General features: G+C 40.9%; 1 protein-coding gene across 4 annotated transcripts in view; it reads right to left on the bottom strand.

Moving 5' to 3' along the window:
* Nucleotides 1–24868, bottom strand: part of RARB (retinoic acid receptor beta) — a 548867-nt gene that overhangs the window by 307752 nt on the left and 216247 nt on the right. For all 4 annotated transcript variants that reach the window (XM_075922032.1, XM_075922031.1, XM_025190306.2 and 1 more), the window contains one exon: nucleotides 19053–19561. In XM_075922032.1, coding sequence (XP_075778147.1) covers nucleotides 19053–19230 — 178 coding nt within the window. In that variant the 5' untranslated portion in view covers nucleotides 19231–19561. The remainder of the gene's footprint in view (nucleotides 1–19052; nucleotides 19562–24868) is intronic.

Below are 24868 nucleotides of genomic sequence, written 5' to 3' on the forward strand. Positions count from 1 at the left end.
TTAAATCAACTTGGTGAAAAAACTGTCCGAAAATACCGATATTGAAGGCTTGTACAAAAGTGAATTGCTATTTTTTAAATTAAGACTTGAGACTCGACTTGGGACTTGACTCGAAAGTGACTTTAGGGACATGAGACTCAACTTGAGACTTGAACTGTAGTGACTTGAGACTCGACTTGGACTTGACAATGACGACTTGAAGACAACACTGCATCTAGCTAAGCTTTTTTTACACATAGGCTGCGTCTAGACTGGCATGATTTTGCGGAAATACTTTTAACGAAAAAGTTTTTCCGTTAAAAGTATTTCCGCAAAAGATCGTCTAAGATTGGCACGGATGCTTTTGCACAAAAAGTGCTTTTGCACAAAAGCATCCGTGCCCAGTATAGATGCACTTTTGCGCAAGAAAGCTACGATGGCCATTTTAGCCACCGGGCTTTCTTGCGCAAAAAATTAAGGTGCCTGTCTACACTGGCCCTCTTGAGCAAGTATCCTTGCACAAGAGGGCTTATCCCTGAGCGGGAGCGTCAAAGTATTTGCGCAAGAAGCACTGAATTCTTACATTAGAACGTCAGTGCTCTTGCGCAAATTCAAGCAGCCAGTGTAGACAGCTAGCAAGGTTTTGTGCAAAAGCAGTTGCTTTTGCGCAAAATATTGCCAGTCTAGACGCACCCATATAGTTTCAAAGAGGTTTAAATTACGCAAGCCTTCACACCCCATAACTTACATAGTCTTCACATTCCCTTTATGAAGAACATGGACATCTTTTGTGACAACAATAGCCTCTGTTGAGCACGCCATGGAAGAAGAGTTAGGGGTGGGTTCATCAGCATTGGTGTAGTTTTCTTTGCTAAAATACATGCTTCATAAAGAAGACTGGGAAAATAATGTGCAGTTTTCCTTCTTTCTTTTAATATAGAACAATGTTATGCTATTGTAACTATATTTAAATGGCTCATCAGCATTTCCTTTATAGCACCTAATTATTAGAGACTTGTATATTGACTGTAAAAAAGGGTGTTCAACCACATAACTTGGTTGAGCAACTCAAAACGATTGACAAATATATTAAATCTTTACCTTTGAAAGTGATTACTGCATATGCATAAAAATATCATTTCATGGAAATTACATAATGTATATCCTCAAATTACTAAGCATTGCTTATATCAATATTGAATAAAAATCTGATTTTTGAAGAAAGATCTAAGTATTAGATTTAAAGTATAATTTGTATACACACTCAAGTGCCTGCACAGATCCAGTTGCAGGGATATGGCTTTACTTCTAAGAAACAGCAAAAGACTCTGATAAATAATCACATATATAAAACTGTCTAAGGGATAAATTCTGCCCTCAAAAGACTCCAGAACTACTATGAGAGCCATGCATGTATGTTTGAAGTCAGAATTCTGCCCTAAACATATATTTACATGGAAAGAAGATGTTATATATGTTTGAAGTTAAATTTCCTTCCTTTGAAGACAGATTTTCTATTGTCTTGTCTCCTTGCATTCCAGACATTTTACAAAAGGAATGTACACACTTTAAACTTAGCTAAAATTAAGTCTCAAGTCCAATTTAGTAGAAATTTAGAGCAAAAGCTAGGCTTACTCCATTACATTTCATTATTGCAGAATAACAAAAGGACAAACTGTATCTTTGTTTCCACATGTATTATTTGCATGCACCACCCATTGACTTCCTTTTAAATTCCAACTATTAGTCAACCTTGAGCAGTAGCCAAAAATCTGAGCCTTTTTTGAAAACCTGGTTTACAATGTTCAGGAATCACACAAGATAGTAGGAGTGTAATATTTAGACTGCACAGCAATTGTCCTATGAGTGAAGTTTAAATATCTGAAATTTACTCTTAACATGTGTTGTGTCAGAGAGGGAAAGCAGTACTTAAAAGTCAATCCCTTACAGTTTGTTTCTTTTTTCAAACATAAAGTATCAATATTATTCACACACAAAGTTAAGTCTAATTTCATACATGTGGCAGAAGACAACCTTACAATTTTATGGGATATATTTACTTTTTGGGAGGGAGGAGAGTTTACTTCAGGGAATTTATTCTGACTAGATTTATCACAAGTTTTTTGAACCAGATAATTTTGTTTGATAGCACATCTGGTAGCATCATAAAATCTTGAAGTACCAAGCTATTACACTGAAATTACTTTTGTAAATCATTTATGAATATTACTGATGTAACCCTATTCTAGCCAGTGAGAAAGGGAATCATGGCACTCAAGGACAAATAAAAGGAAAATAAATTCCATACCCTTCTTTTGGACTCAACTGTTTGAATGGGTATTTATCATTTTAAATTGGAAATCTGCTGCCTTTCACATAGCTGAAACTAATTAAGCATATGTAACACAAGAATTATTCCCAGTATTCCCAAAATAGGAGAAAGGAGAAAATGAGGAAAAAGTTAAAGCTCTCTTAATAAAAAAGTGGGATATACAAATCTGAAATAAAGCTTTCTGATAAAATACCACATGATGTTCAGAATGTAACACCCCTCTAAAAACATAAAAATAATAAAACATGCAAGTAATCAGAGCAGTTCCATTAACAATTCCACCACACACACACTTCTGAGCCCTAAAGTTACTTTCTTTCCAGAATTCTAGAATGGAACTCCATATAGGTCATAGTGGACCACAAGCTAAATATGAATCAACAATGTGACAAAAAAAGCAAACATCATTTAGGAATGTTGTAAAGAAGTAGTGTTATAAGCAAGACAGGAGAAGTAATTATTCTGCTCTACTCTGCGCTGATTAGGCCTCAGCTGGAGCAGCACTGTGTTCAGTTCTGGGTATCACATTTCAGGAAAGGTGTGTAGAAACTGGATAAGGTCCAGAGAAGTGTAACAAAAATGATTAAAAGTCTAGAAAAACTGACCCATGAGGGAAAGCTGAAAGAACTGGATTAGTTTAGCTTGGAAAAGAGAAGACAAAGAAGGGACATAACAGTTTTCAAGTATCTAAAAGGTTGTTACAAGGAGGAGGGAGAAAAATTATTCTCCTTTACCTCTCTTGATAGGACAAGAAGCAATGGGCTTAAATCGTAGCAAGAGAGGTTTAGGTTAGACATTAGGAAAAACCTCTTAACTGTCAGGATAGTTAAGCACTGGAAGAAATTGCCTAAGGAGATTGTGGAATCTCCATGGCAAATGAAATCTGAAATACTGCATACAGAAATGGTCATCTCATCTCAAAAAAGATATATTGGTATTGGAAAAAGTTCAGAAAAGGGCAAAAAAAATTATTAGGGTTTTGGAATGAGTGCCATATGAATAAAGATTAAAAAGACTTGTACTTTTCAGCTTAGGAAAGAGGAGACTAAGGGGCAATATGAGGTCCATAAAATCATGACAGTTATGGAGAAAGTGAGTAAGAAAAAGTTATGTACTTGTTCCCATAGCATAAGAACTAGAAGTCACCAAATGAAATTAATAGGTAGAAGGTTTAAAACAAGCAAAAAGAAGTTTTTCTACACTCAGCGCAGAGTCATCCTGTGGAACTCCTTGCAAGAGGATGTTGTGAAGACCATGACTATAACAGGATTCAAAAAAAGGACTAGATAAATTCATGGAGGTTAGATACATCAATACTATCAGGGCTGACCGCCAGTTACCCGTGCACCTTATCGCAGATAGTCTGGCTAGAGCCAACGGTGAGCCCGTTTTAACTGGTGATGAGCTGGCCCCAGTCCTCCTTAGTTGCATAAACAAGTTGTGAGATAATTAGGCCCAAGGACATGATGTATGAGAATTAGATAGTTGTGATGTTTCCTGCCAGAATCTGCTTGTGGATGTTTACGCCCAAGAAAGGAATAATTATAAGACGGCCGAAAGGCACTGATTGGGCGAACAATCTCACCTGTGGACCTAGGCCATGTGGGTGCCCAGGAACTCCCCATGCTGGAGCAGTGCCTGCTACTAGCCCTTGAGAGCACAGATGGAGGGTCCAGGATTGTCTGTAGCAGAATGGGTGTAAGCATTGGATTATTGCTTGCCTACTAGCTTGCTCGCTTAATTGCTTCCTTCTCTGCAGTGAGAAGCACATATTTAGTAACGTGCAAAGGCTGTGAGGTGTAATATGCTCTGGCAATAAAACCTCTTATATTTATGCACCTGGTGTGGCTTCATTGAGTGTATCCGAGCCTTCTGTTAGAGCGACAAATACTTATTAGTCAGGATGGGTAGGAATGGTGTCCCTAGTCTCTGTTTGTCAGAGTCTGGAAATGAATGACCGGGGAGAGATCACTTGGTGATTACCTGTTCTGTTCACCTTGTCTGGGGCACTTGACATTGGCCACTATCGAAGACAAGATACTGGGCTAGATGGACCTTTGGTCTGACCCAGTATGGCTGTTTTTATGTTCTGCATCATTGGAGATACTTAAGAGCAGGTTAGATCAACATCTGTCATGGGTGATTTAGATGGTGCTTGGTCCTGCTCTGAGTGCAGGGGACTGGACTTGATGACCTCTCAAGGACCCTTCCAGTTCTAATATTCTATGATCCCAGGAATGTGCCCCAGGGCATCCTCTACAAGATCACTCTAGTCCATACAATATTATTAATTCTAAAAAAATAGTTCCTATACATACAGCTCAAAAGTGGAGGTTACTTATTGCAACTAGAGGTTCTTCAAGATGTGTGGTATCAATCTGTATTCCAAATTTGGGCACATATGTTTGCCATGAACCTGAGTCCAGAAATTCTTCACAGTATCATCCTTTGGCCCACATATGCATAGTAGCTCTCCTCATGCTCCCAAACCAGGATACAAGAGTAAGTGCAGGTGACACCTCTCCAGTTCCTCTACTACAAATCCAACAGGATCCAAAGCAGAAGGGATGGAGCGTAAGTAGTGATCGGGCTGCCTCTGATGTTTCCTTTTGGGTGCTGGACTATAACGTCCCAGGAAACACAGAGATGATCTCTCTTTTAGCAAGTGCAGGGACCCGTCCATTTTCTCATTTAAGAGGTTGGACTCATCAATGAGATGGTCCCTGGATGGTGTTTTGGACTTCCCTAGGAAACCCTGAAGATTGCAGCCAAGAATCCCTCAACCAGTGGCCAAATTTCTGGAACCTGTGTCTGTGGCATCCTCAGCAGCCTGGAGAGCTACTTTTACCACTAGCTTTCCATTATCTAAAAGGGATTGATATTGAGCCCTGTTCTTCATGTGAAGCCTGTCTTTGAACATGTGATGCCTGCAAGCTTAGCCTAGTTATTGATGTTGTATGTCACTAACGCTAGTAGATGAAATCACAGGCCCACAGAGGAGGCCTTCCTCTCCAGAAGGTCCAGTGTTTTACAGCCTTTTATCTACTGAGTTCTTTCTGTAGCCACCTGTAGTATCACTGAGTTAGGGGCAGGAGGGAAAAAAAAATCAGCTCCTTTGGCAGGAACCAAATATAATCTCTTAACTTTTTCTATATGTGTCAGAGCACAGGATGCTGGAATGGATCACACCACACTGGCCAGTTCTAGTATGGCCTCACTGATGGGAAGGCCCACCTTACTAGGTCTCTGCAGCTGCCGGATGTTCAGGAACCAGTGCTAAGAAGCTTGGGCTTCTTCTGATGGAATCTGTAGGTTGTTGGCAACTCTTTGCAACAGCTCCTGGTCCTAGGCTAGTGGATAAGATGAAGAATGACTACTTCATGCATGGATGATGATGAGGCATTCATCAGAACTGCTGGCACCTGCAGATCCGAGTCTGACTCTTTCTTCTCATCCACTGATGGAACCAGCTGTATAGATCCCACAGAGCCCAATAAAACCAGAAAGGAGAGGTTAATTAATTCTGGGTGACCCCAACGCATCTGCTACCAATGGCCCCATGGGATCATACTAGGAATGTTAAAATTAGATTAATAAACGAATAGAATAGTTGATGGGATTCCCATCGACTATTTGATTAGTCAATAAGGGCGCTTCCACTTTGAAATGTGAAATTTGAAATAAGAGCTGCCCGGCTGTTGCTACATTTCAAAGGTGGAAGTGCTGCGCGGCTCTTATGCCCAGTAGAGGCTCTTATGCTTTCTAAGATTGAAACGCCGCGTGGAGCATGGGGCCAGAGGAGTCTCCTGCTGACCCTGGGCTCCACGCGGCATTTCAATCTTTGAAACGCACAGGAGCCTCAGCAGGAACTCTTATACATTTCAAAGCAGAATGTGGCCATTGCGCCACTGTCCCCTCCCACGAGCTTGAGCAGAGGGGAACCGACTTTTAAGCCTGCTCCCCTCAATACCTCCTCCTCTCCCCCTCCTTGCTGCCTCTTTCTGATAGAGGCAGCAAGAGGTGGGGAAGCGACTAGTTGACTAGTGTAACGACTATCCAAAAAAGCTTTTGCTTATCAGATATTCAACTAGTCTATTAGTTGCTCACAGAAATGGTGAGTGTAATCCCTCAACTATCTGATGGGGCTTGAGTATCTCCACAGATATACTAGTGTGGCTACCTCTTCTGACTCATCCGAGGCGGAGAATTGTTCATTGGTGGCGGCAGTGCTATCAGAAATAGGGCACTGCCTTATGGCTGGAGATGGGTCTGCTTCAGGGACAATGAGATAGTCCTCCTCTACCATAAGGACATTTTTCAGTTTTGCAGGCCCATAATGAAATAGAGACTATGGATAAGAGAGAATATATCCTCTGCTGTTATATCTGTCTTCATACACCCAGATGACCAAGAGGTTCCAACAGTAAAGTCTGAAGGACTTGGTGCCACTGTGGCAGCTGAATGGTGTTTAAATAAATGAGGCAGTACCAATGACAGGTCCAGATAAGTGCTTGTAGACAGAACCAGCGAACATCTTTCCTTACCCTTTGGTACTGAGGTAACTGATGGAACCAATGGATTTTTCTTTTTACAGGTTTTGCTCTCTGATCTGGAGTGTCTTCAGTGGAGCCAGTTCCACACGTAACATCTCACAGAATCTGGACAGGTGCAAGGAGGAAGCGTGCTTTTATGGACTGTCCTTTAAGAGGATGTGTCCTTGATACCATGCAAGTGACCTTTACTCTCATGGGGAGCCCTAGAAGAAAAGTCTTTGGCTCTGCTTCAAAACACATGCATGGAGGGGAACTGCTGCACAGATGAAGCCAATACACAGTGGATTTCTATAGCCCAGATCGGACAAGAGCCTCAGTCTTCTCCATCAGGTGCTTTTGTAGGTGAAACTCCGAGGCTTCTTGAGTTCTGGATGAAAAGAAGCCACAGATGCTGCAGAGATCTGAGCCTCAACCATACCTAGGCACCATTCATGTTTGTCACTGTTGGAGAAGGAATGAGGTCAAGATATGCAAATCTTGCAAAGGACTTGGGTATAGTCCCAGAGTCAAGAAGAGACTCCCCAAATGGGTGGGAAATAACTACCCATACTAACAATACACTTTAATCACTAAGCTAAGATTGTAAATATTTAAAAAATATTTTCTTTCTTCATTGGTTTAACTATGGAATGAAGGACACAATTCCAACGGAGGCCATGTTACAGGAAGAAGGAAGTGGAGAAGCATCAACCCTGACTGCCTCTTCTGTTCATTTGGGAGCATGACACAACTGCACATGTGCAGGCCAGCAGACACTGCTCCAAAGCATTTCCAGGTTTGAACTCATGGTGCGCATTTGTACCTATATGTGAATACACATAGGGATCAGCACTCAAAAAATACAAATTTGCAAGCTGAATATCCATTTTCAAAAGTGTGCAGCACCACATGATCAGTATTCTCCATAAGTATATTTGAATGTGCCACCATTCCAATTTGAGTTAAAAGATACTCTTCTACTCCAACAACACATCATCTTGGTGAGAAAAGAGAATTCTGACAAACTTACCACTGCATGGCCTGGGGCTTATATTCCTTTTGAAAGATTTACAACTTATTACCTTAGCAAAATATAAAATCAGAAGTTTACATCAACAAAATATTTCTTTCAAAGAACCAAGTGAGAGGCCAGAGTTAGAGTTGGATACGGTAAGGTAAGTCAGCTGTAACATAGTGAGTGATAGAGATCTTTGTAGCAACAGAGGATTATAGAGATCTCTTAATTGTTTCCAGATTTCCTAACTTTTGGTGGAGTTGACGACTTTTATATTTTATTTCAGAAGGAGTATTGGAAAACAGCGAGGTTGTTAGTTCCAATCAACTTTAACTAAATGTTTTGTTGCATAAATTTCCTTGTTTCACAGTCAAGAAATGGGGCAACAATTTTGTGATAGAACTAATATGATCTACCACTCGAGATTTTAGAAAATTCATGAGCAATAGGAAGATAAATTATGGGGCTGAATACTAGAATCAGAACGATTCATCCATCTGTATGCTCACAGGCTTAGAGAATTTCTAAAAATTGGTTCAAAGCAGATCTACTTTGTCCTTCAACCTGTAGAACTGATTCTTTAGGTCCAGAAAAGCTTGTTCCTAGTTTCTTAAGTGGCTTACACTTATGGGATTCCCAGGATTTGTTGGCTAGGATGGAGTTACAGAAAGAGTCATGGGTATTTAGTCTGAAGGAAGAGCTATTACTCAGTACTTAGAGTAACTTTTAGGGGGTACATGTTTAAAAGTTTTATACTTCTTAGCACACATTAAGAGATGACTATACCATAGGAGAGTTACAAAAATTTTCAACAGTAGTTACATAGTTTTGTGAATCCAATAGTCTGCTTGATTTAGAAACCTAAGATCAAATAAATCTAGGAATAAATGAAGGTAGCTTGTTCCAAAAGCCCTGGGTCTTTTAAGGTTAGGGCTGAGGTAATTAGAAGGATATTATATTTGGGGCTCTCTTATCAGAAATGTAGCACAATACTACATTGCCTGAATGTAGAGAAATTAATATTCAAATTCTGCCTAGCCCACCTTCTCAATATAAGAACTTGAACTATGTTTAAAAATAAAAGGGGCACAGTTGACGATAACAGGTGATGCCTGAAGTCAATTGTAGAGATGTGCAAGTGGTAAACAGTATATGACAAGTCTTCAATGTGAGGGAGAATTTAAAGGAAGAGGAAGCAATACAGGTGGAAAGCAGTATATTCAGAAAGCTATAACTACTGACAAACATACACAGATTAAATCCTTTAAAGTTTTAATTCATATTGGATTCCCCCTCTCATTCAATACATGTATAGCAGTATTATTAGACTAATATAGTGCTGCTTTTGAAAACTGTAACTACCCTGAGTGAAAAAAATCCATCATATATTAAATGTGATTCAACTGCCACTGAAAATATTCCCCTCTTGTAGTACTGTACCCATACAATGAGAACTGGGAGTCCTTGACCTTCTAAATAATTAAGGAAACACAGATATATTCTTGTATTATCAGAATTACAGAGAGACAGTGAACTATTTGAATAGCTGGAGAATTTGCCTGTTCCCAAGTAGCATGCATAGCTTAGTGCTCCCTTGGGGGCAACACATCGTAATGAATATCCACTATTCATATTTAATGCAATCTGCCAAAGATTGCTTTTGGGAGGACTTTTTGTGTGAATACAATGATTAACAAGTGAATAGGAAAATTAAAGAACTGCCTACAAGTGCTGGAACTGGGGAAATTATGTTGTAATACAGTAAAAATAGTGCATTTTACTGCTTTAGTTTAATTATGTCAGTCAGACTATATCTATTCCTGGAGTGGAGGTGGGAGAAACAAAACTTTGAGCTGCAGTCCAGGTTGTAAATAGCCAGCAATACTGGAAAAGAAAACAATCCTAATAGAACATACTGCTTTAAAACAACAATCTGCCTCGCTTGAGTATCACAAAAGGACTATTTCAAAACCACCATATCTAACTACTAAGGGTGTGTCTAGACTACATGCCTCCTTCGACGGAGGCATGTAGATTAGCGAGATCGGAAGAGGGAAATGAAGCCACGATTAAAATAATCGCGGCTTCATTTAAATTTAAATGGCTGCCCCGATCTGCCGATCAGCTGTTTGTCGGCAGATCGGGGCAGTCTGGACGCGAGGCTTACCTTTGCCGATGAAGAAAGGCTTCTTTGTCGGCGCATCGCGTCCAGACTGCCCCGATCTGCCGACAAACAGCTGATCGGCAGATCGGGGCAGCCATTTAAATTTAAATGAAGCCGCGATTATTTTAATCGCGGCTTCATTTCCCTCTTCCGATCTCGCTAATCTACATGCCTCCGTCGAAGGAGGCATGTAGTCTAGACACACCCCAAATATAGTAATAAGGGGGTCACATAGCATTGTCAGAGTGGATTCTACTCACTGTATCTCCTACATTCTTGAATGATTTTATTTTCCAGACATTTACACATGTTGGAAAGGCCTACACAGAACAGAATAGATAGGTCATTCTATTTTGAGATTACACTTTTAAAACTGCAAACACCAGAAAGTATAAAAATGTGCACTCAAACAACCTTAACTCTATGCCACTCCACAGACTCTCCACATACAAAGGTTATGATTATCTAGTAAATGGATTATTGACTTTATGTCAAAGTCCTTTATAATAATACATTCACATCTCCCAATCACTGCTTGTATATTCCATGGGAAAAATAATGGCAGGGTCCTTGGGATCCAAGGCACAGGGACATGAGGACCATATTGGAGGAGTGAACCATAGGGAGAATAACAGGTGAATCCCCATATGATTGTTACTAGAAAATTGCTCTGTCAGCTGCCTCATTAGGAGGAGAACAAGAGGCCATTTTAGGAGAAAGCAGACTTGTTCCCAAGTTAAGGGATTTCTTTTTTAAATGAGATTAATTTATGCATCTTGCCCTCATTTAAAATTAATCAGGGCCATTTCTTTCTGTGTGGAAGTATTTAAATCTCAGTTAAAAATCCCATCAGGTCCACAACTACATCACAGTGCAGTTTAGTTGAATTGGTACAGGTTGGACCTCCCTGGTGCAGCACCCTCGGGACCTGACCAGTCCCAAAAGAGGGAGTTTACTGGATCAGGGCAGGTCAGCCCCTCAAACAGGCTCACCTGCTCCTGAGCCACTGGGCTCCCAGCTCCTCAGCAAACCCTGGGGCTCCAGTGCTCCAAGGCTGCCAAACCTCCTTGCAGGAGGAATAACAGGTAGTTTGATTTAGGGCTTTAATTCGAAATACTGTACCGGGTCCCTGCCGCATGTAGACGCGGGCAGTTAGTCCGGAATTGTAAATTTAAAAAATGGCGACTGGCCAGGAAGATGCAAATCAAGTGCAGGATATTTAAATCCCAGGCTTGATTTGCAACTTCGAATGCCTACATTAGCCTCCCTAGTTCGAACTAGGGGGCTAGTGTAGACATACCCTTAGTGTCCGGGGCATGGGTTGAAAAGCTAGCCACGTACTGGAGCGCACAGCCACCGCCCTCTCACTCGCCCAAATTGCACTCTTGGGACCCTGCTGCTCCCGGAGCTGCAATTGTCCAGGGGCTCTCTGGTCCAGCAACATCCATGGTCCTACCAGATGTATATCCAGTAGTTTATGCTGCTCGTCTTTAACTTCCTCTAATGGGATCTGTAAAGATTCTGCAACCCTGCGGAATAACTCCTGACAGTGTCTGTAGTTGTCAGCAGATATGGAGGGGTTAGGACATGAGAGTCTCACCAGGTGAGGAGATGAAAAATGTAAAATTGTTGGAGTTTCCTTCTCCTCTTGTTCTTCCTGTTCAATTGATGCTAGAGGTGGTTTGATCTTTTGAGAGTGATTGAGAAGTGTCAGGTATAGATCATCTCACAGAAGAGGAGACACAAGAGTATCATAGACTAGCATCTCCATCGGATATATGAAGTCTTGTGGAAGGGAAAGAAGCATCATTCATGCCAATGGAAGATACTGTGCAGAAGTTTCACTGATGCCAGAAATGGCATCAGTGTCATGGCTGCTGAGGGTGGCCTGGATTGGTTCCCCCCAAGCTGGGAAATGGTGCTGAGGGTCATAGGTCATTAGAATCTTTATAGCATTTTATTTTAGCCATTACCAGAGGTATTTAGAGAAGACTGGGAGCTATGTCCTCCATCAGATGCGGCTGAGGTAACTAACCTCACGAGGTGATGGCATTCTTGTGTGCCGTGCCTCAAAGTGTGAGGTGAAGCCCATTTCTGGTCATCCACACAAGCAAGCATTGACGTTCTCTACAGCAGACTGAGGGGATGTCTAAACTATACCCCTCTGTCGGCAGAGGGATGTAAATTAGATGAATCAAAAGTGCAAATGAAGCCGGGATTTAAATATTCCACGCTTCATTTGCATAATGGTGGCTGCTGCTTATTTTCAAAACGGGGCTTTTTGAAAAAACCCGGCAGTTTAGACAGGGCATTTTCGACAGAAATGCCCCGTTTCAAAAGAACCTGTACTCCTCAGAAAAGGAGGAGTACAGGATTTTTTAAAATGGGGCATTTCTGTCGAACATGCCCCGTCTAAATTGACGTTTTTTCCTAAAAGGTTTCTACAGGCATGTTAACAAGAAGAAGGTGATCAGAGAGGGTGTGCGGCCCCTAATGTATGAAGGAGGTAACCTAGTGACAGATGATGTGGGGAAAGCTGAAGTACTCAATGCTTACTTTGCCTCTCTATTAACGGACCAGGTCGGCTCCTGGACTAATGCGCTAAGTGACACAAGATGGGATGAAGATGGACAGCCCGTGGTGGGTAAAGAACAGGTTAGGAACTATTTAGAAAAGCTAAATGTATGGGTCCGGACTTGGTGCATCTGAGGGTACTGAGGGAGTTGGCAAATGTCACTGAGGAGCCTTTGGCTATTATCTTTGAAAAGTCGTGGAGATCGGGAGAAATCCCGGATGATTGGAAAAAGGCAAATGTAGTGCCCATCTTCAAAAAAGGGAAGAAGGGCGATCCAGGGAACTATAGGCTGGTCAGTCTTACCTCGGTTCCTGGAAAAATCATGGAAGGGATCCTTAAGGAATCCATTTTGAGGCACTTGGATAAGAAGAAAGTGATTAGGAATAGTCAGCATGGATTCACAAAGGGCAAGTCGTGCCTGACCAATCTGATTAGCTTCTATGATGAGGTAACTGGCTCGGTGGACGTGGGAAAGTCAGTGGATATTATATACCTTGACTTTAGCAAGGCTTTTGATACGGTCTCCCACAATATTCTTGCCAGCAAGTTAAGGGAATGTGGATTGGATAAATGGACAGTAAGATGGATAGAAAGATGGATAGAAGGCCGGGCCCAGCGGGTAGTGATCACTGGCTCCATGTCAGGATGGCAGTCGGTTTCTAGCGGAGTGCCCCAAGGTTCGGTTCTAGGACCGGTTTTGTTCAATATTTTTATTAATGACCTGGACGAGGGGATGGATTGCACCCTCGGCAAGTTTGCGGATGACACTAAGCTGGGGGGAGAGGTAGATACGCTTAAGGGCAGAGATAGGGTCCAGAGTGACACAGACAAATTGGAAGATTGGGCCACAAGAAATCTGATGAGGTTCAAGAAGGACAAGTGTAGAGTCCTGCACTTGGGACGGAAGAATCCCAAGCATAGTTACAAACTGGGGACCAACCAGTTAAGTAGTAGTTCTGCAGAAAGAGACCTGGGGGTTACAGTGGATGAGAAGCTGGATATGAGTCAACAGTGTGCCCCTGTAGCCAAGAAGGTTAATGGCATATTAAGTTGCATTAAGAGGAGCATTGCCAGCAGATCCAGAGATGTCATTATTCCTCTTTATTCGGCTTTGGTGAGGCCACATCTGGAGTATTGTGTCCAGTTTTGGGCCCTCCACTACAAAAAGGATGTGGGCACATTGGAGAGGGTCCAGCGGAGGGCAACCAAAACGATTAGGGGGCTGGAGCATATGACTTATGAGGAGAGGCTGAGGGAATTGGGTCTGTTTAGTCTGCAGAAGCGAAGAGTGAGGGGGGATTTGATAGCAGCCTTCAACTTCCTGAAGGGAGGTTCCAAAGAGGATGGAGAGAGGCTGTTCTCAGTAGTGACAGATGGCAGAACAAGGAGCAATGGTCTCAAGTTGTGGTGGGAGAGGTCCAGGTTGGATATTAGGAAAAACTATTTCACTAGGAGGGTGGTGAAGCACTGGAATGGGTTACCTAGGGAAGTAGTGGAGTCTCCATCCCTAGAGGTGTCTAAGTCTTGGCTTGACAAAGCCCTGGCCGGGTTGATGTAGTTGGAATTGGTCCTGCCTAGAGCAGGGGGCTGGACTTGATGACCTTCTGAGGTCTCTTCCAGTTCTATGGTTCTATGATTCTATGATTATGCAAATGAAGCATGGAATATTTAAATCCCGGCTTCATTTGCACTTTCGATACATCTAATTTACATCTCTCTGCCAACAGAGATCTCTGGTCCTGTTCAGACGTAGCCATAGAGAATGAGGCATAAAAGATGACCTGAAGAGAATGACAATCACTCTGGGAAAGAGTCTGAGTCTGGGTATGATGCTGGTCAAAGTGACTTCTCCATAAGGAGGAGTTGGAATCTAATGTTCCAGTCCTTTCTCGCCCTTGGTGTCAGTCCAAAGCAACAGAAGATGTGGAATATGTCCCTCTCTCAGACAGCGGATACACTTTGTGTGGCCATCCATTATCTGGAAGGAAGCCCCACAAGAAATGCATCTCTTAAACCAGAGGGATCCAGGCATAAGGGTGCAGGGAAAGGCTTCACAATTGGGAAGGGTGGGAAGCAAGGGAAAACAGAAATTCAAGCTATGAAAGACTAAAAAGGTAAAGATAAAATAAAGTAATTTTTGATAGAAGTGGAAAGGAAGAGAAGAAAATACTACCTGTCTCAGACCAAAGGCAGCAGAGAACAAACTGGGAGTGTTCTGACCACACAGTGTGCTCGCTCTCTCTCTCGCTCTCTCTCTCTCTCTCTATATATATATATAAATATAAATATATATCTGTATCATGCATGGGGCAAGAGAGGGAAGATGAGCATGTGTGGACCACTGGGTACTGCTGATGAACATTTCTGCTCCCATAGGTGGCACTACCATACCTACAAGAGGAGCGCCTATAGGGACATCATTTGAAAATGAACCAGCTCAACAGCTGCAGGTGCATGACTCTGATTTAAAATATATTAATGTAGATCTGAGCTCCATTTTCTTCCTTGTTGTCATAGTCCCTGCTTAGGTCCCAAGGAGAACTTATTTGTCCAGACAGAATAACCAGAGAACTTTTTCATGGGTCCATATCCAAAGGAACCGAGAATGCAATAACCCACTGAGGCATGAAATACCATTACTAAACCAGCTCTTCTGTAACTATCTCAGCTGTTTTTCATTTTAAAGTAGAAAAGCTGTTTTATTTTGTGGTTCATCATTATGAATACTGTTGCATAAGCCTGCACACTGAGTTCTCCCAAACGTGACTTTTTAAAATTTCTGCTCTGCACTGCCTCAGGTTAATACAGCACTGGGTAAATCAATCATGCTTATAAAAGTAATTATCTTCTTAACCACGGTCTCTTTTCTTCATTTCAATGTTAATATACAGTTAACCTATGTGTAAAAGTAAAACTTTTTCTGTTACTGACCTTTTTAGCATTGTGACCAACCTTATAATTATGAAATATTTTTTACTATGCATCTCAGTCTAAAAACAGAAATCAAGTCATAGGTGAAGAAGTCAACACCATTCTCAGCATCAGCGAAATTAATTCACTATAACCCAGTTCTTACTGTAGGCCCCTTATGCTCATAAAAATAATCTGTCTAAAAGCCTTTTGTCTATTCAATAGGAGAAAGGGCTCCTAATTTCTATGACATGTCAGTTCCAACTATAGATACAAGATGACTGAATTTATCGGTATTTGGAGTAATGCAAGGAGTCTGAAGTCACCACAGAACAAAAAATAGTACTGTAAAATAATATGAAGTCTTTCAGAACAAATTGTACCAGCTTTGACAGCTCTGAACAAAAGTTGACAAATTACGTTGTTTTAAAAAAAAATAAAGGGTCCAGAGTTTTTTTTTTATTCCTGACAAACTTCCTATTATTTAAAATATTGTTTCCTGTGAATATTGAGCTCAGGAAGTTGAAAAATAAATAGCACTGAGGATAGTTGCATATAAATCAGGACATCAGACAGACACTGGGAGGAGCCCCACATATAGCTTCTCACTACAAAACTGTATTCCCCCCAGGGTCCAGTCCTGGATCTCATTTTAATAGCATGATTGCTGATCATGCTGAACTGTACCAAACCATGTGGTAGTTATGTGACGTGGAACAATTAGTTAGAATAGGCCACTCTGACTACTTTCACGAATCCGAATCCAGGCCTCTTGAGATCAAAAGTTAATGCACTGGGTTCTTGACTCAGAGCTCCTGCATGAATCTACCAGAACTCTGAAGGCTTACATTCAAAACAAGCTGCCATTTCTATAGGACTGGAAAGCTGATAAGACATATCAACCAAAAGGGCAGCTCTCTTGCAGGGATATCTTCCCCCCAAAGAAATGTCTGTTCAGTTGAGCCTCCTTAACATGTCACATAGAGGCCATAATTTTCAAATGGAGGCACCTGCTAGGCTCTGAAGTGACCAGATTTTTATGCTCAGCGAAGTCAGTGGGAACTGTTGTTGCTCAGCACTGCTAAAAAATCAAGTTAACTTTACTTAAATGCATACATATGGGTCAGTGTGTCTGACTTAGGTAAGCACCTTTGAAAATACAGAAAACTGGAGGATCAGACCATGACAGTAGAGAGTTAGAGACATTCCTAAATTTTCAAAAACAGACATTTGTTTTGAGTGCCTATGATACACATTTTGCTTGATTTTCAGACAGGCTGAGCAGTCCCAACTTCTACGGATTTGATTTCAATACTATCTTAACGTAATTAGAACATGATTGTAGCAGAGAACAATTAATTGTACATATACAGTCCTGTATATTCTGGATGTTTACCAATATGTATCCTCAAAAAGATGCTGTGGACTAAAAATCTATCTGCTCCATGTGAAAGAAGAACTTTCATGCAACATCAGAGCAAAAACTTAGTTCAGTATTCTGATCGCTTCTAATGGGACTGGGGAAATCAAATGCTTACAATATTTTCTAATTTGAAGGTGCTTCTTCTTTAGATCCTATAAAAGAAATCATCCAATTTAATAAAACAAGAAAAATAAGAGCCTGATTCTGCAAACATTTAATACATCAGCATGTGATCTCATGCATGGGGAAATCATACTCTTCTTGAAGTAATATCAAAACTTACATTTATTTCAGTGAGTCCAGGAGCTCACACATAATGGGTGCACCTAGACTGGCATTAACAAGTGTTTGAATTTCTTCAGGATTAAATGTGTATTATGCTAAATGTGCCTTTCCTCTTCACTGCTATGGTTCTCTTACTTATTCTCCTTTCTTGTCTGGAACAAAAAACTTTGCATGCTTTTTTACTCCAACACATATTTTAGCAGCTGTTAAAACACTTCTCCCTTTGTTTCACTAACGAATATCAATATTCTGCAAGCCCTTTGAAGCTTTTTGATCAATAAAGAGACTTCTTAATACGGAGAATTGAAAAGCAGGGCCATTTAACAAACATCAGAAAAATAAATGGGAGCTGTGAAACGGAATACACCCCCAATATCCCATCCAGCATGCATTGTTTTTCCTCATGTGGGGCCCAACTCTGCACTGTTGCACCACAGAAAATACAGAGTACCTCATTCTCCTTAAATGGTGTTACACTGAATTTACATCAGTGCAACTGAGAATATCATGGACCCAAAGCCACTCCTTTCATTGTATTTGAAAATAAGTCTTAGCAAAAACATAGCATTATTCATTAAAAAGCACTGAAAATAAATCTGGTTGGCTAGTATACTCTTAGTAATATTAAACTCCAACATTTCAAAAAGAATAAAACAGATAACAGAGCACCATACCCCTGTATATGAGTTTCAAATGAATACAAAGGCCTTGATTGTAATTTTTAATTCTACCAGGTGTTCAGGGTGCACCTTTAAAACTGGGTCTTCAGTATGGCATGCAACAGGGAAGCAATTGGTATTTAATACAAAACAAAAAACACTATTAATGATATGCTAACATAAACAATAGCTATTTGCTAATGGAAGGTGAAATTATTTTTCTGTATGATTTATTAAAAAAAACATAGGTCTAACCTATGGACGTATGACAGAATATCACCACAGTTAACAATGAAGAGCAGTGTTAGATTTCCTAATGTTATCTAGTAGGTTTTATCATTGATTTTCATAGTTGGAATATTTAATACTCTTGCATGTTTCTTATTTTTTAAAAAGTCAGAGAAAAATAAAAATCATTTCAAAATAAGTTTGTTTTTAAAGAAAGGGAGATCACTGGCAAATTAACAGCTTAATTAAGCTTACAATCATCAAAATATTCATTCTTTAATACAGGAAATAACAGTACAACCTCAGGCTACATATACACAACAGTAATCTATCGGAAAAAGGTACGCAAATTGCGCTCCGCAATTTGCGTATCTTTTTCCAATAGTTTTTTCGGAAGAGGCTTTTCTGAAATTTGGCCTGTCTACACTAGGCCAAATTTCAGAAAAGCTTCCTCTTCCGGAAGAGCCCTTCTTCCTCGTGGGAGGAGGAAGACAGGGCTTCCGAAAGAGTTCATCTGCTCTTCTGCAAAAAAAAAGTGGAAGAGCAGACACGTTCCCTAGACACAGCGGAGTGTTTCTGGGGTACCTTTGGTATACCGGAAAAACCCTGTAGTGTAGACATAGCCTCTGAGTTATGAACATCAGAATTACCAACTGAACAGTCAACCACATACCTCACTTAGAACTGCAAGTACACAGGCAGCAGCAGAAACACACACACCAAAGACACAGCAAATACAATACAGTAAAATACTAAAAAATAAAGGGAAAGATCCATTTTTCTTCTGCACAGTAAAATTTCAAAGCTGTATAAAATCAATGTTCAGTTGTAAATGTTGAAAAAAACAACTGTAGTGTTTTGTTCAGAATTACAGACAACCACCATTCTTGAGGTATTTAAAATTCCGAGATTGTACCATAGTAGCTAAGAATGAATAACTGAGCACTTACTTGCAGGTGATGGGGTGCTGCATCCACTTGTTGGTGGGTTACTCTGGAGTCCATGAAGGGAAGGAAGTGAAAGTCCACCGATGACCGGAGGAAAAAGTAATGGATATGGGGCTGTTGGATAGTGATTCATATGTCCATTCACGGTTGGTACTGGACATGTGCGGCTGCTGGTTGTCATGTTAATACCTTAAAGGCTATGTAGTGTACAAATACTATGTTGCATTACTCCAGGTTAGCAAAGGAGAATCTCAACTTGTGAATAGAAGAGGCTGACAAATGTGCAGGTACTGCTTAAGCTGGATTGTGTAAAGATGAGAAGATAATTCACTGGGTAACAATCCTTTATTTCATTGCTGCTTTCTACTGTGTTTTCGGTACATTCTTGCTATGCAGACTGAGAACAGAAAATCTTTTCCTAATCCATGCATGTGGTGTACAGTTCAGCTGCTTATTTAAATAACTTCTTTCTGGAAAGACGGCTTCACTCTACAGCTGCATGATGATTTATTCTGGAGGGGAAAAAACAAAATATATTGGTATATTATGCACAAAAGCTGAAAATCTTTCTGTTCTGTGATTATTTTGTAAAGAGAGGTGTTTACTAGGGTCCCATAACATGGGCCAGACAATCACTGGGATGAAATCCCGACTCCATTATTTTAAATGGGCTAAGATTTCAGCACTAAACGTTTTATTGCTAACCAGACCCAACTTCTGCTTGAGAAACTGCCAAATTCAGAATTTTGATCAATCAAAATAAGCTGTGGAAAATCAAGTAAAGATTAAATGTTCTTTAAGATACAATGTAGCAGCACAAGTCAACTCTTGTAAATATATTTGAGTTGCATTTTTTCCAAATGTGTTTAGCAAATGAAAGATTCCAGATTCTGTCCTGAAAACGCATCTCTGTAACAAGATGCAGAATGAGTGGCTGAAGTGCAAGCTCTCCTCTGCTTCACCAGAGGGCTGAAATTCTGGTCCAGAAGAACTACTTCTGCAGTTCAGTACCAATAGCCTATTCAATCCTTTTTCCCCACCCCCGCCACATTAGAGCACTGTCTATACTGGAAAAATGTATCATTTTTTAATTAAGACGAAACAGTATAAACAAAAGCGTTTAGACCACCCACAAGTGTAAATAATTATTTTTTATGTATTGCACATTACTTGTGGCTTCCCTTGAAGAACGGCCATGCCCCCTGGTGACCGGCAACCTTAAATGGTTGGGGACCACGGTTGTAGGGTATGATGTATGGCTCATCATTTCAGCCAATCATTTGCTTGACCTTTGCCAAGGCTTAATGGCTGTGTCTAGACTGGCCAGTTTTTCCAGAAAATCAGCAGCTTTTCCGGAAAAACTTGCCAGCTGTCTACACTGGCCGCTTGAATTTCCGCAAAAGCACTGACTTCCTACTGTAAGAAACCAGTGCTTTTTGCAGAAATACTATGCTGCTCTCGTTCGGGCAAAAGTCTTTTTCTGAAAGACTTTTGCGCAAAAGGGCCAGTGTAGACAGAAGAGATTTCTTTTCCGCAAAAAAGCCCCAATCATGAAAATGGCGATCGGGGCTTTTTTGCGGAAAAGCACGTCTAGATTGGCCCCGGACGCTTTTCCGCAAAAAATGATTTTGCGGAAAAGCGTCCTGCCAATCTAGAAGCTCTTTTCCGAAAATGCTTTTAATGGAAAACTTTTCTGTTAAAAGCATTTCCAGAAAATCATGCCAGTCTAGACGTAGCCAACAGGTTTTGAAATCTAGCGACACGTTGCTATTACTGATGACTGAGAATGCTACTTGTTGATGTTTGTTTAACATATGTCATGGCATTGTTATGTCATGGCCTAATAATTTTATGGACTCTGTGGTGAATTTTAGCAATCAGAAAGAGTACCGCTCCTTTTCATTTGCTTAATGATGGACCAAAGCCCCAAGTCCAAATATATCCAGGACCTTCTAAGACAAAAATGTGAAACATAAATCACGCTACTGGACTCTTAAGAGGGCAAAAGTATGAGAAGCCAGGAAATACAGTAAGGCTGACTCCTCAAGTTCTCCCACAATAGGCTCCTAACATCTCCGACTGAGGTGAAGGGAGGAAGAGCCAGATGGCAATTTTAGCTTCTTCCATCAGCAAATAGCAGGCATCCCTGACATCTGCTTTTAGTGAGAGTAAGGGGGATAAGCATGCAGCAACAACTTGCTAAAATTTGGCTACTTAATAGTTGGGGAGATACATAGGCCAATTCACCTTGAAGTCAAGGATCTTGAATGAGGGATAAATGAAACCATTTGTAGTTATTTATTCAATTATTCTTAGGTCAAGGTCACCCATTTTTAAATGAGACCTCCAGAAATAAAATGCAGCTTATAAAACTATCAGATACTTTCCACTATATTTCTGTCAGCTCAATCATGCAGAGCTGAGCACACGTTATCAAAATGTGCACAGCAGTGGCCTTTGCTGATATCTCAGGCAGAGCAGAAATATGACTGTGTTGAGCTAAGAAAGCAACATATTGCACCATATGATTTTACTGCCTTTCCTGTATCTTCTTATTATAAAGTACCTACTAGCAAGTTTTTAAACTTATCATGCAGAAATGCAAATGCAAGAAAAAACAATTTCAAATTATTTTTTGCTTTTTTTGTCTTTAATGTGTAAAATGAAAAACTGCAGCATATTAGTCCAAAAAGGTGGGCTAAATCTTTTGATTTCATTTTATTTTAATGTAAGGGCCAGTTCTTCTAAAACTTATCCATAGGACTTTATGGAAGGCTAGTTTCAGCTGGAAGTCAATACACTGGTGTTGAAATATTTAAACATTATTAGATCAAGATATGTTTAAACCTCAGTTATATTGCTCTCCCCAGAATTACCAAATAGAAACGTACATCTGTGTATTCTACATTTTCCAAAAAATGCTAGAATATTTTCTCTAATATGTTTTCTATTGATTTGAAAATGCATCATTTTCATAATATTTTAATGGGCATAGCTCTAAACTATGCATTATGACATAACCATAAACTCAAAGCCATTATTATATACAAATTACACACTCCTGGAACATTAAATACTTTCCCAAAAACTCACTGCTATTCATTAGATTTCAGTCTTCAGGGAAGGAAATATCCTGTAGAACAGGAAGGATTTTAAGCTTCCTTCACTAGCTTATTCTGTATATATGTGCAGACAGGCAACACAATATAATAAGAAAGATAGGGGTGGTTCTAAAACTGGCACACTACTGGCATTTAGCACTCCTGTCGAGTATGAGTGGGTCAACACTTATAAGATACCCACAATGGAAATCAGAGCTGTGAAGTCATGTCAATCTCTTGACCCAAAAGACTGTAAAGAACATTATTAGGAACAGATGTGGAAGTTAATTAAATGTCTTACAGGTACTGTTGTATTACCTCCCCTTCTATCACTGTCAGGGAGCGAGAGGACAGCACATAGTGTAGGTCACTCACTTCTGCCCCCTCCCCTTTGCAGCCAGGAGTGTGAGGAAGGCAGATGAGCTTTGTACTTTCCTCTCGCTCCCTGAGAGCTATGGAAGAGGAACAGCACACAACAAGCAGCATCAGCAGCAATGGGTGGGAGGGAGCTTCAGCTCCCTTGCCCTCTCTACAGGGTGCCCTGGGAATAATCAGGGCTGAAGCAGTCCTGGACTGGTAGGAGGAGGGTTGTCCTCAGCCAGCAACTTTCACCTGTCTGCTGCTTGCCATGACAGTCTGCAGGAGAGCCCCGGGAGTCCAGCTGGGAGCTAACCCCACCTTCTCCTGCATCAGAGCATTCCAACCAGCGTTTACTACAGTGGGGCACCAGCTTACTTTCACCTCTGGTTAGGAAGGATCACAAGTATCACTGGATTCATAGCCAGACTTTACTACTATGGTATCTGAGTCTGGCATTAGACGTCAGTCTCAGATGTGGAGGAAGAAGGCTCCCAGGAGTCAGCAGTGTTTACAGTTCCACAATTTCATTCTCTTTTTTTTTCAGCTGAGGCTGGACCAACATTTTCCTAGGACTTTAAAGACAGCACTGCCTTCACTGCAAGGAGAGGTGCTCCATCTCACTGCCAAAGGAATGCTTCCTGCACGGGCAGCATGCTCTTAGTGCCGACAGTGCCTGACTGCAACTGTCCCTCATGCAGGCAGCACCATTGGCTTCAATCATATGTACAAACAGGGGGATTTTAAAAAATGTCCAAGTCATTTAAGGGCTTTTGAAAATCAGCTTCCATGAGATTATACAAAAGTGGCGAGGAGTCCTGTGGCACATTATAGACTAACTGAAGTGTTGGAGCATAAGCTTTCGTGGGCAAAGACCCACTTCGTCAGATGCATGTAGTGGAAATTTCCAGAGGCAGGTATAAATAAGCAGGCCAGAATCAGGCTGGAGATAACGAGGTGGATCCAATCAGGAAGGATGAGGCCTACTTCTAGTAGCTGATCTGGAGGTGTGAATTCCAAGAGAGGAGAAGCTGCTTTTGCAGTTAGCAAGCCATTCACAGTCTTTGTTTAATCCTGAGTTGATTGTGACACAATTGATTGCCCAAGAAAGCTTATGCTCCAACACTTCAGTTAGTCTATAAGGTGCCTCAGGACTCCTCACCGCTTTTGCAGATTCAGACTAACATGGCTACCCCTCTGATACTTGACACCATGAGAGTATGATCATGCCTGAGTTTTCAGCAGCATATGGGGTTGCACAATAGAACCGCTTCATTAGAAGAGCAAGGACAAAGCGGATCATATGGAAGGCCTTTTCAAACACTTGAACACGTCTATCCTGGGCAGTACACTGGTCTATCCTGGGCAGTACACTGAGCGGCACCAACCAGTGATTCTTCGACAGAACGGCTACGTCTACACTGGCATGATTTTCCGGAAATGCTTTTAACGGAAAAGTTTTCCGTTAAAAGCATTTTCGGAAAAGCGTGTCTAGATTGGCAGGACGCTTTTCCGCAAAAGCACTTTTTGTGGAAAAGCGTCTGTGGCCAATCTAGACACGCTTTTCCGCAAAAAAGCCCCGATCGCCATTTTCGTGATTGGGGCTTTTTTGCGGAAAAGAAATCTCTGCTGTCTACACTGGCCCTTTTGCGCAAAAGTCTTTCGGAAAAAGACTTTTGCCCGAACGGGAGCAGCATAGTATTTCCGCAAAAGGACTGACAATCTTACATGAGATCGTCAGTGCTTTTGCGGAAATTCAAGCGGCCAGTGTAGACAGCTGGCAAGTTTTTCCGGAAAAGCGGCTGATTTTGTGGAAAAACTTGCCAGTCTAGACACAGTCAACATGTATTCCCTTTAATACAGCAGAAGACCACAAAACTATGACAAGAGGAGGCTAGAATAACAAAAAGCATCAGAGCACATTTACCACTTATTGCCCACCCCAGTTAGGCATTGCAATGCTGAACAAAGCAACGCTTGAGTGCCTCAGATCTCTCAGCAAGTCTGTGTTAGAGCCAGAAACTGAAACTGGGTCTCCTAAATCCCAGGCTAACATCCTAACCATGGCACCTTCCTTTTTGAGGGGTGAGATTCTGGCTCCTCTATATGCTCCAAAAAGAGACAAACCCCTTCCCCCTCAACAGAACAATTCGGGAGGAATTTCACAAGAAAATTCTTTCAGTGATTTCTTCTTCCCACTTGTCCCAGAGAAAGGTGTTGATCAAGCCCATAGCTATTATGCAGCTTTTAAGACAAATTTAAATATTGTTTTCAAAATAAATCAAGATTTGATAGGCTAAATAAACTATCCTATCTAATGTGCAAAGTTTTCAGTTTATGCTGAAATCCTTGATTACACAT

Source organism: Pelodiscus sinensis, chromosome 2 (genome assembly GCF_049634645.1).
Source record: "Pelodiscus sinensis isolate JC-2024 chromosome 2, ASM4963464v1, whole genome shotgun sequence".
Lineage (NCBI taxonomy): Eukaryota > Metazoa > Chordata > Testudines > Trionychidae > Pelodiscus > Pelodiscus sinensis.